The sequence below is a fragment of the Paracoccidioides lutzii genome, assembly GCF_000150705.2.
Source record: "Paracoccidioides lutzii Pb01 unplaced genomic scaffold supercont2.20, whole genome shotgun sequence".
Classification (NCBI taxonomy): Eukaryota; Fungi; Ascomycota; class Eurotiomycetes; order Onygenales; family Ajellomycetaceae; genus Paracoccidioides; species Paracoccidioides lutzii.
In genome coordinates this window covers 492,913-505,422 of record NW_015440966.1, presented here as the reverse complement: position 1 = coordinate 505,422, position 12,510 = coordinate 492,913, and the positions used below count along the sequence as shown (strand labels likewise).

Genomic DNA, 12,510 nt, shown 5'->3' with positions numbered 1-12,510 from the left:
GAAGAGTGATAATAATACTGTGGGTGAGGGGGATGGGATGAGTGTGATGACACCGGCGCAGTCGGGTACGGGGAGTTCACCTGCTCCTACTCCTGCTCCTGTTGCTGCGAGTGTTAGTGTTCCTGCGGCTGCTTCTACATCCTCTCCTGCTCCAGCGCCTGCTCCTTCAACGCCAGCTGCTTCGACTGTTGCTGTTGCGTCTTGAATTTCTTTCTTTTTTTTTTTCGATTTTCTGGCTTCTACTTCCTCGTACTTTTTCTGTGTGAGTTCTTTTCGCACTTGGCTCTGTATCATACCATATTTGTCGTATTTTTTGTTTGAAGAGGAGGAGGAGGGGTGGACTTCTTTTTCGGTTTCTTCTCTTTTTAATGGCGTTTACTAAACCAGAAACCAAAAAAACGAGGGTTTCTTTCACGCTCCTTGTGGGGGATTGAGATGTATTGAGTATTATATTAAGGCTTGGGAAATGGGGGAGTTGAGAAACCGAAACTGGAACTGGAATTGAACTGGCTGGCTCCCTTTTGGGAGGAAGATAGAAGAGAGGAGAGTGTGTGGTTTCTTTATTCATTCAGGGGAGAGGAAGAGAGGGGAAGAGAAAGAAAGAGAGGGAAGGGATGATGAAAAAGTTACTATACACATTTCTTATACTCTTCATGTTTTTGTTGTGTGCGTGTGGAAGGGTCCAGGAAGAGAGAGGGACAACATAAATGTGTCCAGTCTTGTCTTGATTAATAGATTACTTGCATACAATATGCATACAATATGCCACTCCACTTCTTTACAAAGAAGTGGGACCAGGATTTATATTTGTTTGTCTGTTGATGATGCTGCGGTTGAGTAGAAAGGATCTATCTTCTTTTCTTGTCTGATGCTGTGGAATGAGATGGAAAAATTGATTGTCATTGTGACAATCGCTAGATATTGTGGATTACCTGTATGATGTAGCTTGCCATTAACTCTTGAATATTAAATATGTGTTAGGGATTAATAGAGCTGCATGAAAGTTAGCCGACTGTCCCGACAACAGATGATTTAAAGATATGCAGTAGCACACGCACACACACACACACACACACACACACACACACACACAGCCGACTGAGTGATTATGTATGTAAAAGAGAACTGCTATACCTTCTCAATTTCAAAGTGTAGAGGACGGTTACTCTAGTTATATGTTTGGATATCCCCTCCAGGTCCCCCCGCACATCCAGGAGATGGAGATAGTTATTTTGCTTATAAAGTCAAATCCGGTAGTTATACAACACTAATATCTAATCTGCATGACTGCAGCCCCACGAGTAATAGAGAATAGCCAGGAGGAGAAAAGAGTATTCTATACTGTAAGAGACTTGTCATCCTCCACCCGTATAATCAGGAGGGTAGGGTAGCGTAGTTAATTGTTTCGAACCGCCTCAGCACCTCAGCACCTCAGCACCTCGCCGTTTTACTCCCTGTGTCAACGGCGTTGATATAATAGAACCCATGAACACAGCCAGCGCCAGCTGAACTGATCGTGTGTTAGTGTCACGTCCACCCCATCCTCTCCTCCGTGTGTAGTTTAGCGATAATTTGGCCTTGATTTGAGTTCCGTCGTGCCGTCATCCCCTAATCCAATCCAGCCTCTTTCGTCGACCTCCGCATCCAACCCCAAAACACTTCCCTTGTCCTTTTACCTCGCCCTTTTCCAGTTTTTTCAAATAATATATATATATATATATATATATATATATATTTCAATTTTTTCAGCATTTTTTTTAATATATATATATATATATATATATTCATTCCTTTCTCTCCTTTTCTCATACTATGACGAATGTGCCCCCTCCCCAAGGCTCCGGCAGCGGAATTCCCCCAACCTTCTTGTCTATGCCTCGCCGTTCCTCCTATGCCTCTGTGGTGTCCGGCAACGCTGCCGTAGCCAACTCAACCTCACCCACTGCCACCACCAATCCCACCACTTCCTCCATAACCACCAACTTCGAATTCCAATACGACCCCGACAACGACTCTCCCTCATCCACTGCCTCTGCCTCTGCCAGACTACATCTACAGCTCCAACGACAACGACAAGCATTCCTCCAACAAAATCCCGGGGCAACTTGGTCTGGTCCACCGATCCCTTACATATTCACCTCCGCCGCCACACCCAGCAACTCCTACCCCCCGCACTACATCCCCACGGACTCTAGAGCCCATAGCACCAGCAGACATCCCTGGCTGGATAATAGCAATACTAATAGAAACACCAACGCCACCTTCAGTGCCAGTACCAACGAAATGCAGACGAACGGCGGTGGCGGAGGGGCTGCTGCAGCTGGCCTAGTTGGGAGCGGATGGAGGAGACCTCTCCCTCCCACCACAACTATCTCAACTACCACAAATCCCTCCTCCACCCTGCCCCTCTACTCTCGACAGTTTGCCAGATCCCCTGAATACTCCTCCTCCTACTCTCCTTACCCAGGCTACGTGCATAGCTCTGCCTCCACGGGAACAAGCTTCTTTACCCCATCCTACCTCAGGAACTCGAAATATATCGCCCAGCTCGCCGCAGCTCATAGATCCCACGCCCTCAACACTACATCCTCCTCCTCTTCCTCAGCAGCAGCTACAGCAGGCACGTCAGGAACGTCCTCAAGCCAGAAGGACCCCTCACAACCCCATCCATCCTCAACCTCCACAAATACGAATCCCAACACCAACACCACAAACCAAAATACAACCAGCACATCCTCCGCTGCTGCCGGTGTCAGTGGCGCTGGTGGTGGCTCAGGCAGCGGCGTCCCCACTCCCCTCTCCTCCAGCTCAAGCAATGCAAACCTCCACCGCCTCGCCCCCTCCCACCGTGGCATGACCCACGAAATCATTGAGCACCCCCCTCCATCCACAGACGACGACAGCCCCATCATGCCACTGCCATCCTGCTGGAGCGACCAGAACAAAAACTCAGGCCTCGACCTGCTTAATGAGGGACTCGAGGTGCGTTATCTGGGCAACCCGTTCAAGCACGAGCATGAGGCTGCATCCTGTCGAGCGAATCATCCCATGCCTCCGCAGTGTGGCATATATTACTTTGAGGTGACGGTTTTGTCGAAGCCGAAGGAGGGGTAGGTTGTTATTTCCTTTCTACTATCTCTCTTAAAGCTTTGGTCATGTACCATGCAATGATGTATTGGGGCAAGTGAATCTTCATTATCTAACTTTTGCTAGGATGATCTGCGTGGGATTCACGAGCAATAAAGCTTCCCTCGAACGACTACCGGGCTGGGAGCAGGAGTCTTGGGCATACCATGGTGACGATGGGAGGACGTTCTTCGGCGAGTCTCAGGGCCAGGGCAAAGTGTATGGCCCCAAGTATTCGGTTAATGACATCATTGGGTGTGGTGTGAATTTCTCCACGAGTAGTGCGTTCTTTACGAAGAATGGAGTTTATCTTGGTATGGTTGAGTTTTATTTATACTTCTCTCTATATAGTAACATATAGACATACATGTTTTTGTGGTTGTGGAAGTTGCTAACTGTTCACCTCTTATGTTCAATCAGGGAATGCATTCCGCGAACTGCCAAATATAAAGCTTTATCCCGCCATTGGCGTGAAAAAGCAGCCTGCCTCGCACATCAGAGCCAACTTTGGCCAGTTTCCATTTATATTTGATATCGATGGGATGATGAAGGTATGTTTATCAATTCTTTACTTTTTTATTATCTGCATTTAGTTTATGCTGACAACCACGCTTTTTATAACATCTTCAGAAAGAGAAACTTAGCATTCAAGCAGATATAAATGCTACTAGTATTTCTAATTTGCACCCTTCACTTGATGAAACCACATTTATCCAGGAGCTTGTAGCTCAATTTCTGGCACATGGCGGCTATGTCGAGACCGCCCGTGCTTTTGCAAAAGAGGTTCGAGAGGAGTCTCGGGCGCTGCAGAGTGGGAGGGAGACGCCATTGAAGGATTTTCATGCCGATGAGGATATGGATGCTATCAATCGACAGAGTAAGGTTTTCTCCGTATCAGCGGTCTATCATGTACCCTTTTCCCTCAGAAGAAATTGAAAGGAAATGAAAATTATAGATATGCTCTGTAGCTAACACATTGCGAAAAAAAAGAAATCCGCTCCGCCATCCTCGAAGGAGACATCGACAAAGCTCTTAAACTCACCAATACCTCCTACGACAATGTCCTTCACGACAACCCCCAGATCTTCTTCCGCCTTCGCTGCAGGAAATTTATAGAGATGATGCGTCGCTGTACAGAACCGCAGCAACCCTCTCCATCTTCAAAGCAACCGGCCAGTTCGTCGAATGGCGCTACCACTTTTGGGATACATGTGCACGATACGGCTGATGATGTCTTCACGCACCAAATGGAGATGGACGAGCAGATGAAGGATGTCATTGACGATGAGGCAGAAAACAGAGAGGAGGTTGTTGTGGATGATGGTGATGATGAGGGTGCTGTTGTCATCGACAACGAACATGACAGCAAACACGACATTCAAGGTGATCGTAACATCTCAGACGACGAGTTACATGACGACGGCATGGACGTCGAGTCAGCAAATGTATACAATGGTACCACACACACGAACACTCGCACAATCACAAACTCGCACGCGAATACGGCTGCACCACCGCCAGCCGCCGCGAACTACCAAGACCTCCTCCATGAAGCCATCCTCTACGGCCAAGAGCTACAAGCCGACTACCCCGGCGACGAGCGGCGCGAGTACAAGCGTGCGCTGGACGATATCTTTTCCCTGGTTGCCTATCCCGATCCCAAGTCGAGTGTGCATGGGCATCTGCTTGAGCCGAGTGGGCGCGTGGCTGTGGCGGAGGAGTTGAATTCGGCGATTTTGGGTGCGTATTTTCTTTTCTCTTTCATTTCATTTTATTTCATATGTGATATGTATATATATCCATATATATACAATGTGTGTATGTACGCGTATGTATGTGCGTGCTGATATTGACATGAAAAATAGTGTCCCTGGGCAAATCATCTTCCGCTGCACTGGAGAGGTTATATCAGCAGACAGAGGGGCTGGTTAATGAGATCAGTGAGGATGGGGGGGCGGGGGCGTTTATTAATGTGCGGAATGATTTTGTGATATAGCAGCGGCAACTATAACTAAACATCCCCATGGACGGATGTTATACCTCTCATGCCATGGCAGGGAACCCACTCTAAGGGGTAAAGAGAAAAGAAAAGAAAGAAAAACAACAAAATCGTGCATTGTGAAGGTCGGTCAGTTTACCCTCCACTTCTGTACGGGGACCTCGTTTTCTTTTTTGTGATCATAATATACTCCGTGGATACACACGGTAGAAAGTCTTAAGACGGCAAAATTTTCAGGTATAATATTATATGATGCTGAAAGCAATGTTGATTTTCCTTTTTGCCTGGTGTGTGTGTTGTGTGTGTTTGAAGCCATCCCGGTTTCCGGCTTCTGGTTCCCGGTATGGACTCGTGGACTCGTGTCGGGTGAGAGAGAGCGACATCACACGTGTTACATACACGTCATTTTGGGGCAGACACGCAGAGATGAGTCATGGTTGTTATTTACCTGTTGTTATTCATACTCTTCCCGATGGGGTTATTTTGTTTCATTGTTTTTTTTTAAAAAATTTCTTTTTTCATCAGCTGTTCGAATCTTGCAGAGAATGTTTTCTTGAAGAGAGCGATTATTACGTCCACTATTAATCATGCCTTAAGGAAAAGTTATTTCCTGATTTTCTTTTTCCTCTTTTCACCCATCAGGGCTAGTTATGAAGGGAGCAACGGTTTTTGTTTTTATTTTTTCCCCCTATTATTACATTTTAGTTGTTTTTTCCCTACCTCTCTTAGTTACTTTCGTCAGCCTTACTAGTTCTCAATCCATTTTGCTTTTGACGATCTTCAGTCTGATTTCCACCATTTTCTTGGTATGTTTTGCTTTTTTTTGCCCGCTAGTTGCATCTTTTGAAGTTTTTTTTTTTTTTTTTTTTTTTTTTTTTTTTTTTTTGTTTCCCTCCCATCTCCCGCTTCTCATAAGTTCTCAAACTGCATATGTGACTCAATGTATCTAGAACTCTAGGTTTTCCTCCTGGCCTACGTAAACAGTACGCTACATAGCATAGTTTACAACTCTTCTTTCTTACGGTTAAGATTCGAGGCTATGGTATGTTTGAATTGAAATATTCTTCTTCACCTTGAACCCGAAACCATCTTCTATTGCTCCACTGGACACATGCATCTCGGCTCATTTATTTTGAAGGTTAGCTTATGACCTTTTATTCTGCTGGGCCAGCTACTTTTTATTGAATGGTGATGCAATTTGGTTGGTTTTTGGATGGGTTCAATCTTTCATCCCTTTTATTTTCCATTGAATTTCAGAAGGCGTGAAAGTTAACCTCATCTACAAATTTGATAGGCTGCTTGCTTGAATCTGAAAAACTCTAATTATGAGCAAAGTTTTTTAAACAAAAATATTGATAATCTTTCTCTCCTTTTCTTTTCTTTTCTTTCTTGCTTTTCTTTTCTTTTTTTCTTTTTTTTTTTTTTTCTTTCTTTCTTTGTTCTCCATCCGTAGATGCGATTTCTTCAGCATGGTAATATGATATCATCGGTTAAAATCAACTGGAACGCTCGTCATATCTCGAGCGACGATTACAGTTCGAATACCACGGTTCAGCTTCCTTCTTGCTTCCTAGAGGGTTCTGAGACCAAAGAGTTTTTTTTTTTTTTTTTTATTTATTTATTTTTTTTTTTTTTAAAGAAACAAAAGCCTTGGGAAGCACAAGCAACGGACAATATCTGTATCAATGTATCATCATGGCCTTTTAAGCTTATTATATTCCCCTTTAGCTGGCACCCCCCACATATCGACGAACGGGGGGGGGGGGGGGGGACAATGGACCCTGTGGAACCTGGGAACCTCCACGGAACCCCCGCCCCTCCCCGGGCCCATCTCCGCTTGTCAATCACATTATTATCCACAGGAGAGTAACCAAAACAAAACCTACTACTAGTTAGCCCTAACACCGAAGACCCCGACCATGCAGGCCAGCAACTGTTGCTCCCCGTATAAGTTAGGTAACTAGCAAACTGTCCATGTGTACGCTTTTTCCTTCTAGCCCTTGCTTGTCCCTCCCGAGTTTCATCTCCCTCACACATAACCAACAGCCTGGGTACTCAATCGTCACGAGGCAGGATTCCGTGACGTGATCCGGGGCATAAGAGAACTGAGCAAGAGAGAGATTTGGGACTGAAAGGGCTGCGTTGGCAACTCTTGTTTTGGCTTTTCTTCTTCTCCTAGACGATAACTGCATTGGAACATCTCCTATAACACCCACTCATCCGCGCCTTGGGTTCAAAACTTTCCGTTATTTTCCATGCCTCACTTTGTTCTTTCGCGGGTCACATATTTTGTTTTTCAATCCACGAGGACTGCGGACGTTTCATGTAAATGCATGGATGGAATAATACTACTGGCAGCGGAGTTGTATGTATTGAGTGTTTGCCGCTTTATAATAAGATTGTCCCTTGAGATCTGTGCATACATAATGGTGGCCAGGCGTGTGCTCTGACTCTTTGATCTGCAAAGCCTGGAACATATTTGTTAAGTTTTAATGTTGCTTTTTAGCTATTATTGGGTATTTTCGCTGTCTGGTCATTATTGAAATGACCATAGCTTATTCACTAGAAGAAATTGGGTATTTTTCTTTTATATTTCATAGAATGCCCATTACATTGGTTGTTGGGCATTTCCTTCTTCCCTCTGTTGTGCTTCCCCCTCCCAGACATGTATCTGTTTCCTTGTGATCTCGAAGGATTGACTAAAGAGATCTCGAACCCTTTGCCACCTTCTCATTCCTTGCTTTGGTCTCATGGTCTGTCATATAAACTTGCCATCTCGTCGTTGATCGTATATGTAGATACTTTTTATAACATACACGCACATGTATAGTCAACCACGGATCCACAGATCTTTCGTCAAGAAGGCACATCTGAGCAGATGAACAACCCGCAACAGGCAGACACAGCGCATGCCAATCGACGTCGACGGTTATGGCAATGGTGGGGGAATAATAATAAGCCGCCCAGATTGTTACAGTTCCGCTCGTCCAAGCCGTTTATTCTGTGGGTGTGTGCATTTTCGGTATTTTCGGTATGTTGCAAATATTCTCACGTATCGTAGCTGGGACTGGTTGGGTTGACTGGATAACTAACTACTTTCTTGTTGGCAGGATATATTCTTATATGGATTGGTACGCTTGCGGATCTCTTGAAATATTCGGTTCAACTTTATTGGAGAATTAATTGAAACCATGCTGGATTCAGAATACAATTTTTGCTAACAGGGCTGCGAACGCGTGCATACAACTAGATCGTACCGGTTATGCCTTTCGCACTTAGTGATCGAATCGGAGTGGAACCTGGTGATGGTGAGCATCGGTTCACCCCCTTTCAAGATCGGGGTACCATGACTGACACATATATAGCCCAGAAATGGACGTCAATCCTTCTTACCGTGTATGCAGCCGCTCTACTTATCGGTTCGCGTTAGTTCACTCTCTCTCCCCCCTCTCGCCAATCCCTTTGCTCTCTCAGCTCCGGCACATGGCTGACAGTTTATGTAGCCATCTGTGGCTGGTGGGCAGATAAGTCGAAGACCCGTCAAGTTCCCTTCATGTTCGGTCTTCTGCTTCTGGCAGGAGCAACTCTCATGCTCGCCCTCGCAAGAACTCTGACTCTCCTAGTCGTCGCCCGGATCTTGCAGGGCTTGTCCGGCTCAATTGTGTGGGTCATTGCTCTGGCGATGTTGGCAGATAGAGTGGGATCCAAAGAAATCGGTGCGCATATAGGAACGATCGTTTTAGCAAGGAGCATTGCGACGGTTGCCGCGCCGCTTATCGGCGGCGTTGTGTATGCCAAAGTGGGATATTATATGGTGTATATTACCGCTTTTATTTTCCTTGGGGCAGATATTGTTTTTCGACTAGCCATGATTGAAGCTCGCGTTGCACGAAAATGGGATCCATCGATTGGTCTGCCAGCACCCCCGGAAGATCCAGTAGTCGAAAAATCTGAGGGATCGGAAGAGGCAGCTTCAACGCCAAGGGGTGACCATTTTTCAATTAACATGCAGCCTCAGAAAGGTAGGATTTATCATCCGGTCCATTACCTCCCACCATTCATCGTCATGCTAGGTTCGATTCGCCTTCTTCTGGCACTCTGGGGTTGCATTGTCATAGCGATCTTATTTGGCGCTTTCGAGGCTGTTATTCCCTTGTTCGTCGAAGCCATGTTCAACTGGGACTCTTTCGGCGCCGGTCTCGTGTTTCTTGCGCTCCTAATCCCCACTTTTATATCTCCCGCAATAGGCCGGCTGGCTGATAAGCACGGTCCGCGCTGGTATGTTGTGGTGGGGTATGTCCTCACCATGATTCCAGTGGTCCTTCTCCGCTTAGTGACACGAAATACGCTGCACGACAAGGTGGTTTTCTGTGTCCTTTTAGCGTTCTGTGGCGCGTTCTGTATGTTCTTCGAAGTTCCTATACATGTCGAAATCATGCTGTCTGTCGAAGAGAAAATGCGGCAAAATCCCAAATACTACGGAGAAAAAGGGGCATATGCGCAAGCATTCGGATTAGGAAATTTGATGTATGCTCTAGGCCTAATTGTTGGCCCGCTTTGGGGAGGGTATGTTGTTGAAAGTGCGGGTTGGGAAGTGATGACACTCAGCCTCGGGGTAATGTGTTGCGCTGGCGCTGTGCCGGCAGCCATCTGTACTGGGGGAAATATATTTACGATCAAGAAGGATCGTAGCAGCGAAGGGAAAGGACAAGAAGAGCCACAAAGGGTTTCTCTCTCTGTGGAGGAAGCATTGCCCACTCCTTCTTCAGTTCAAAAACCCGATTCTGACGCTATTGGTGCATATTCTTCTGCAGTCTAGGAGGAAACCTCGTTGCTGATTTGATATTATCTGCTCCACCAGCTGGGATCCCAGCCCACTGGCTAGTGGAAGCACCGGAAAGGGGTCTTTGGGTAACATATTAAAGAGCAATGAATGATTGCTCGAAAAAGTAAGGAGGCGCCCCCTAGCTCATACCCCATTTGCTGGGACCTTGCACTGTTCACGCCCATTGAATATATAGGCTATACATATCTTTCTATACATATCCGTGATAGGCAGATAGGCATATACACATGACAGGAACATGGTTCCCAAACATTGGGAGACTAACGGATAAACCCGGTTGCGAGCGCAGTCAAGCTTGAACTACTGGAACAAGGGGGGCCCGAGCAGATAGAGCCGCTCAATGCTGGCCATAAATGTTGGTGCTTATATGTTAGCTCTCTCGAAAAGAAATAAGAACACATTCGTTTTGCAGTGTGATGTTAGTTCAACTGTTGGAAACCCAAACTGGCCGAGGTAGACTTATATGTCATCCGGGACAAAGAGCGATCCGCGGAGTCCCATCAATAATGTAATATGGCAATTGCCCTGTTCTTTGAAGGCGGAGGGGAGGGATGGGGGAAGGCGCAGATATCAGATCGGGAGGAGTGCTTTCCTCCTCACTTTTGTTGGCTGATATCTTAATAATCTTGTCAAGTGAAGTGTCTGGATAAACACACAAGTCAATGTGAAGAAAGTCTTTCCTCTAAACAGCATTCATCCTCTGTATGGTTTCGCCCACTTTTGACTATTTAAAGAAACCTTGTTGCTTTGTTCTCAGATGATAACGGTTGTTTCGAAAGTGCCTCGGGCTGTGCTGTTGGTGAACACTGTTTGTATTCATTCTCTCGTAGGCACAGATACGTAGCATAGTAAGTTATCACGAGTGTGCGGTCTTGCATCAGACTTAAGGGATATATATATATATATATTTCATACTTTGGGAGCTTTGGCGTAGAGCCCAGGAGGAGACAGCGTTTGCGGCCGGATTGAGGATACAGCAGGTTTCCAAAAATTCGCCCTGTGGAACGATAACCCCGGCAGACATGAGACGGTGCTTCTTGAAGTTGAAGGAAGCGATCGTTCCGGCCGTGTTCATTGCACTGTCGGTGGTCAGATTTGTCGATGCGTCCTGCGAATGCGGATTTTCCATGAGCGACTCAAAAGATTACTTCACACATGTCATACACAACAATTTCAGCACACTCTCGCCATCGAAAACACTTAATAAAATCCCAGATTTTGCCAGCGACTGGCAAGTTCAGCAATGGGGTATTCCTCCAGGGAGCGCAGCAACCCCTTTGGCCATCGATAACATGGCAGACAACGTCTTCGTGCGCGATGGGAACCTAGTTCTGAGACAACAGGGGTATTCGAAGAAAGATATCCTGAAAGCCAGAAATGTGAGCGTGGCTTCGATCGCAACCGCAAGTGGCGACATTATCCATGGAAGTTTTCGAGTTGAGCTTAAGATGGAAAATGCACACGGCGGAAGTTGTGGTGCATTCTTTTGGTATCGTGTAAACTTCTCCCATTCTCAGTTTTTATTTCACTTTTACTTTCCCCAAGGGAGACGATATATAGTGGGATATTAGAGTGGACGGAGGCTAAAACTTTCAGGGCGGAAACTTTGGGGAAACAGGACGATGAGAATGAAATCGATATTGAAATTCTCGCGAGGGAGTTCAAGCAAGATGCGATTCCAGTCCATTATACATCGCACCCGTCACTCGACGAGAGGGGACAACCCATCAAAAACGCCACAAAAGTGATCCCATTTCGGGGTGACGATCTTCTGAACTCCTTCCAAAGACATCGGTTCGATTGGACCAGCAAGGAATTACGATTTTACCAAAACATGACGCAGGTGCATACAAACTCCTTGCGGATCCCAAATGCTTCTGGGCATGTGTATTTGAACGTTTGGGCAGACGGCGGAATGTGGACTGGTCCTCCCAGTTCAACCGATGTATTTCTGAAGGTCAGGTCGGTCGCCATATACCACAATACATCCGCAAGTGACAAAGGACTCGACGAGGCATTTAACCATAGGTGCGAGAAGGCGGGAGGACCATCAAGTGCTACTATATGTTCCGACACCGGCGTTGAAAGTGGGGGAGTAGACCCAGCGTCAATCGACCCAAAGTCATCAAATCCAAAACCATCGGCGTCGGGGAGGGTCCGCTTGCGGGTTTGGATCCTTTTGTTGCTATGTTCGGTTTTTGGCATTTTTATTTCGACCGTTTGAAACCTTATGTGGCATTAAATTCTATAAAAGCCTATCACCGAATGTTGCAGCATGGTAGTCGACGGATGGGAGGTTGTCGCGATGTATCCTTTTAAGTTGAGCGCATATCATTTCCCCGGAGCTATTTTATTGTTTATGACCATGACCCTTTTCCTCATTGAAGGGATTTGTAAACCCGCTAGCTCCAACTCTATCGGGGGTTCATGTGGCTGCTTTGCATTGGGTTGAGTGAGGGCATGAACCGCCTGTGTATTCATGCGATCCAATTTTCAAATAATAAGTTCGCCGTGAGTAACTAGTTGTGTTAACTTAGCT

General features: G+C 46.0%; 3 protein-coding genes across 3 annotated transcripts; all 3 read left to right on the top strand.

The window, feature by feature from the left end:
* Positions 1–1,812: 1,812 nt before the first annotated feature.
* Positions 1,813–5,122, top strand: PAAG_06869 (hypothetical protein; the record flags this gene model as incomplete). The annotated part of the gene is made up of 6 exons (XM_015846044.1): positions 1,813–3,110; positions 3,214–3,440; positions 3,547–3,677; positions 3,757–4,003; positions 4,117–4,866; positions 4,992–5,122. 6 exons carry the CDS (start codon positions 1,813–1,815, stop codon positions 5,120–5,122), a joined length of 2,784 nt encoding a protein of 927 aa, XP_015700479.1.
* A 2,881-nt stretch (positions 5,123–8,003) lies between these two features.
* On the top strand, positions 8,004–9,944 carry PAAG_06868 (hypothetical protein; the record flags this gene model as incomplete). Its single annotated transcript, XM_015846043.1, has 5 exons — positions 8,004–8,156; positions 8,236–8,256; positions 8,376–8,433; positions 8,491–8,550; positions 8,629–9,944. 5 exons carry the CDS (start codon positions 8,004–8,006, stop codon positions 9,942–9,944), a joined length of 1,608 nt encoding a protein of 535 aa, XP_015700478.1.
* Positions 9,945–10,993: 1,049 nt separating this feature from the next.
* Positions 10,994–12,195, top strand: PAAG_06867 (hypothetical protein; the record flags this gene model as incomplete). Its single annotated transcript, XM_015846042.1, has 2 exons — positions 10,994–11,487; positions 11,568–12,195. The coding sequence occupies 2 exons, from the start codon at positions 10,994–10,996 to the stop codon at positions 12,193–12,195; spliced, it is 1,122 nt and encodes a 373-aa protein (XP_015700477.1).
* Between the last annotated feature and the right edge of the window lie 315 nt (positions 12,196–12,510).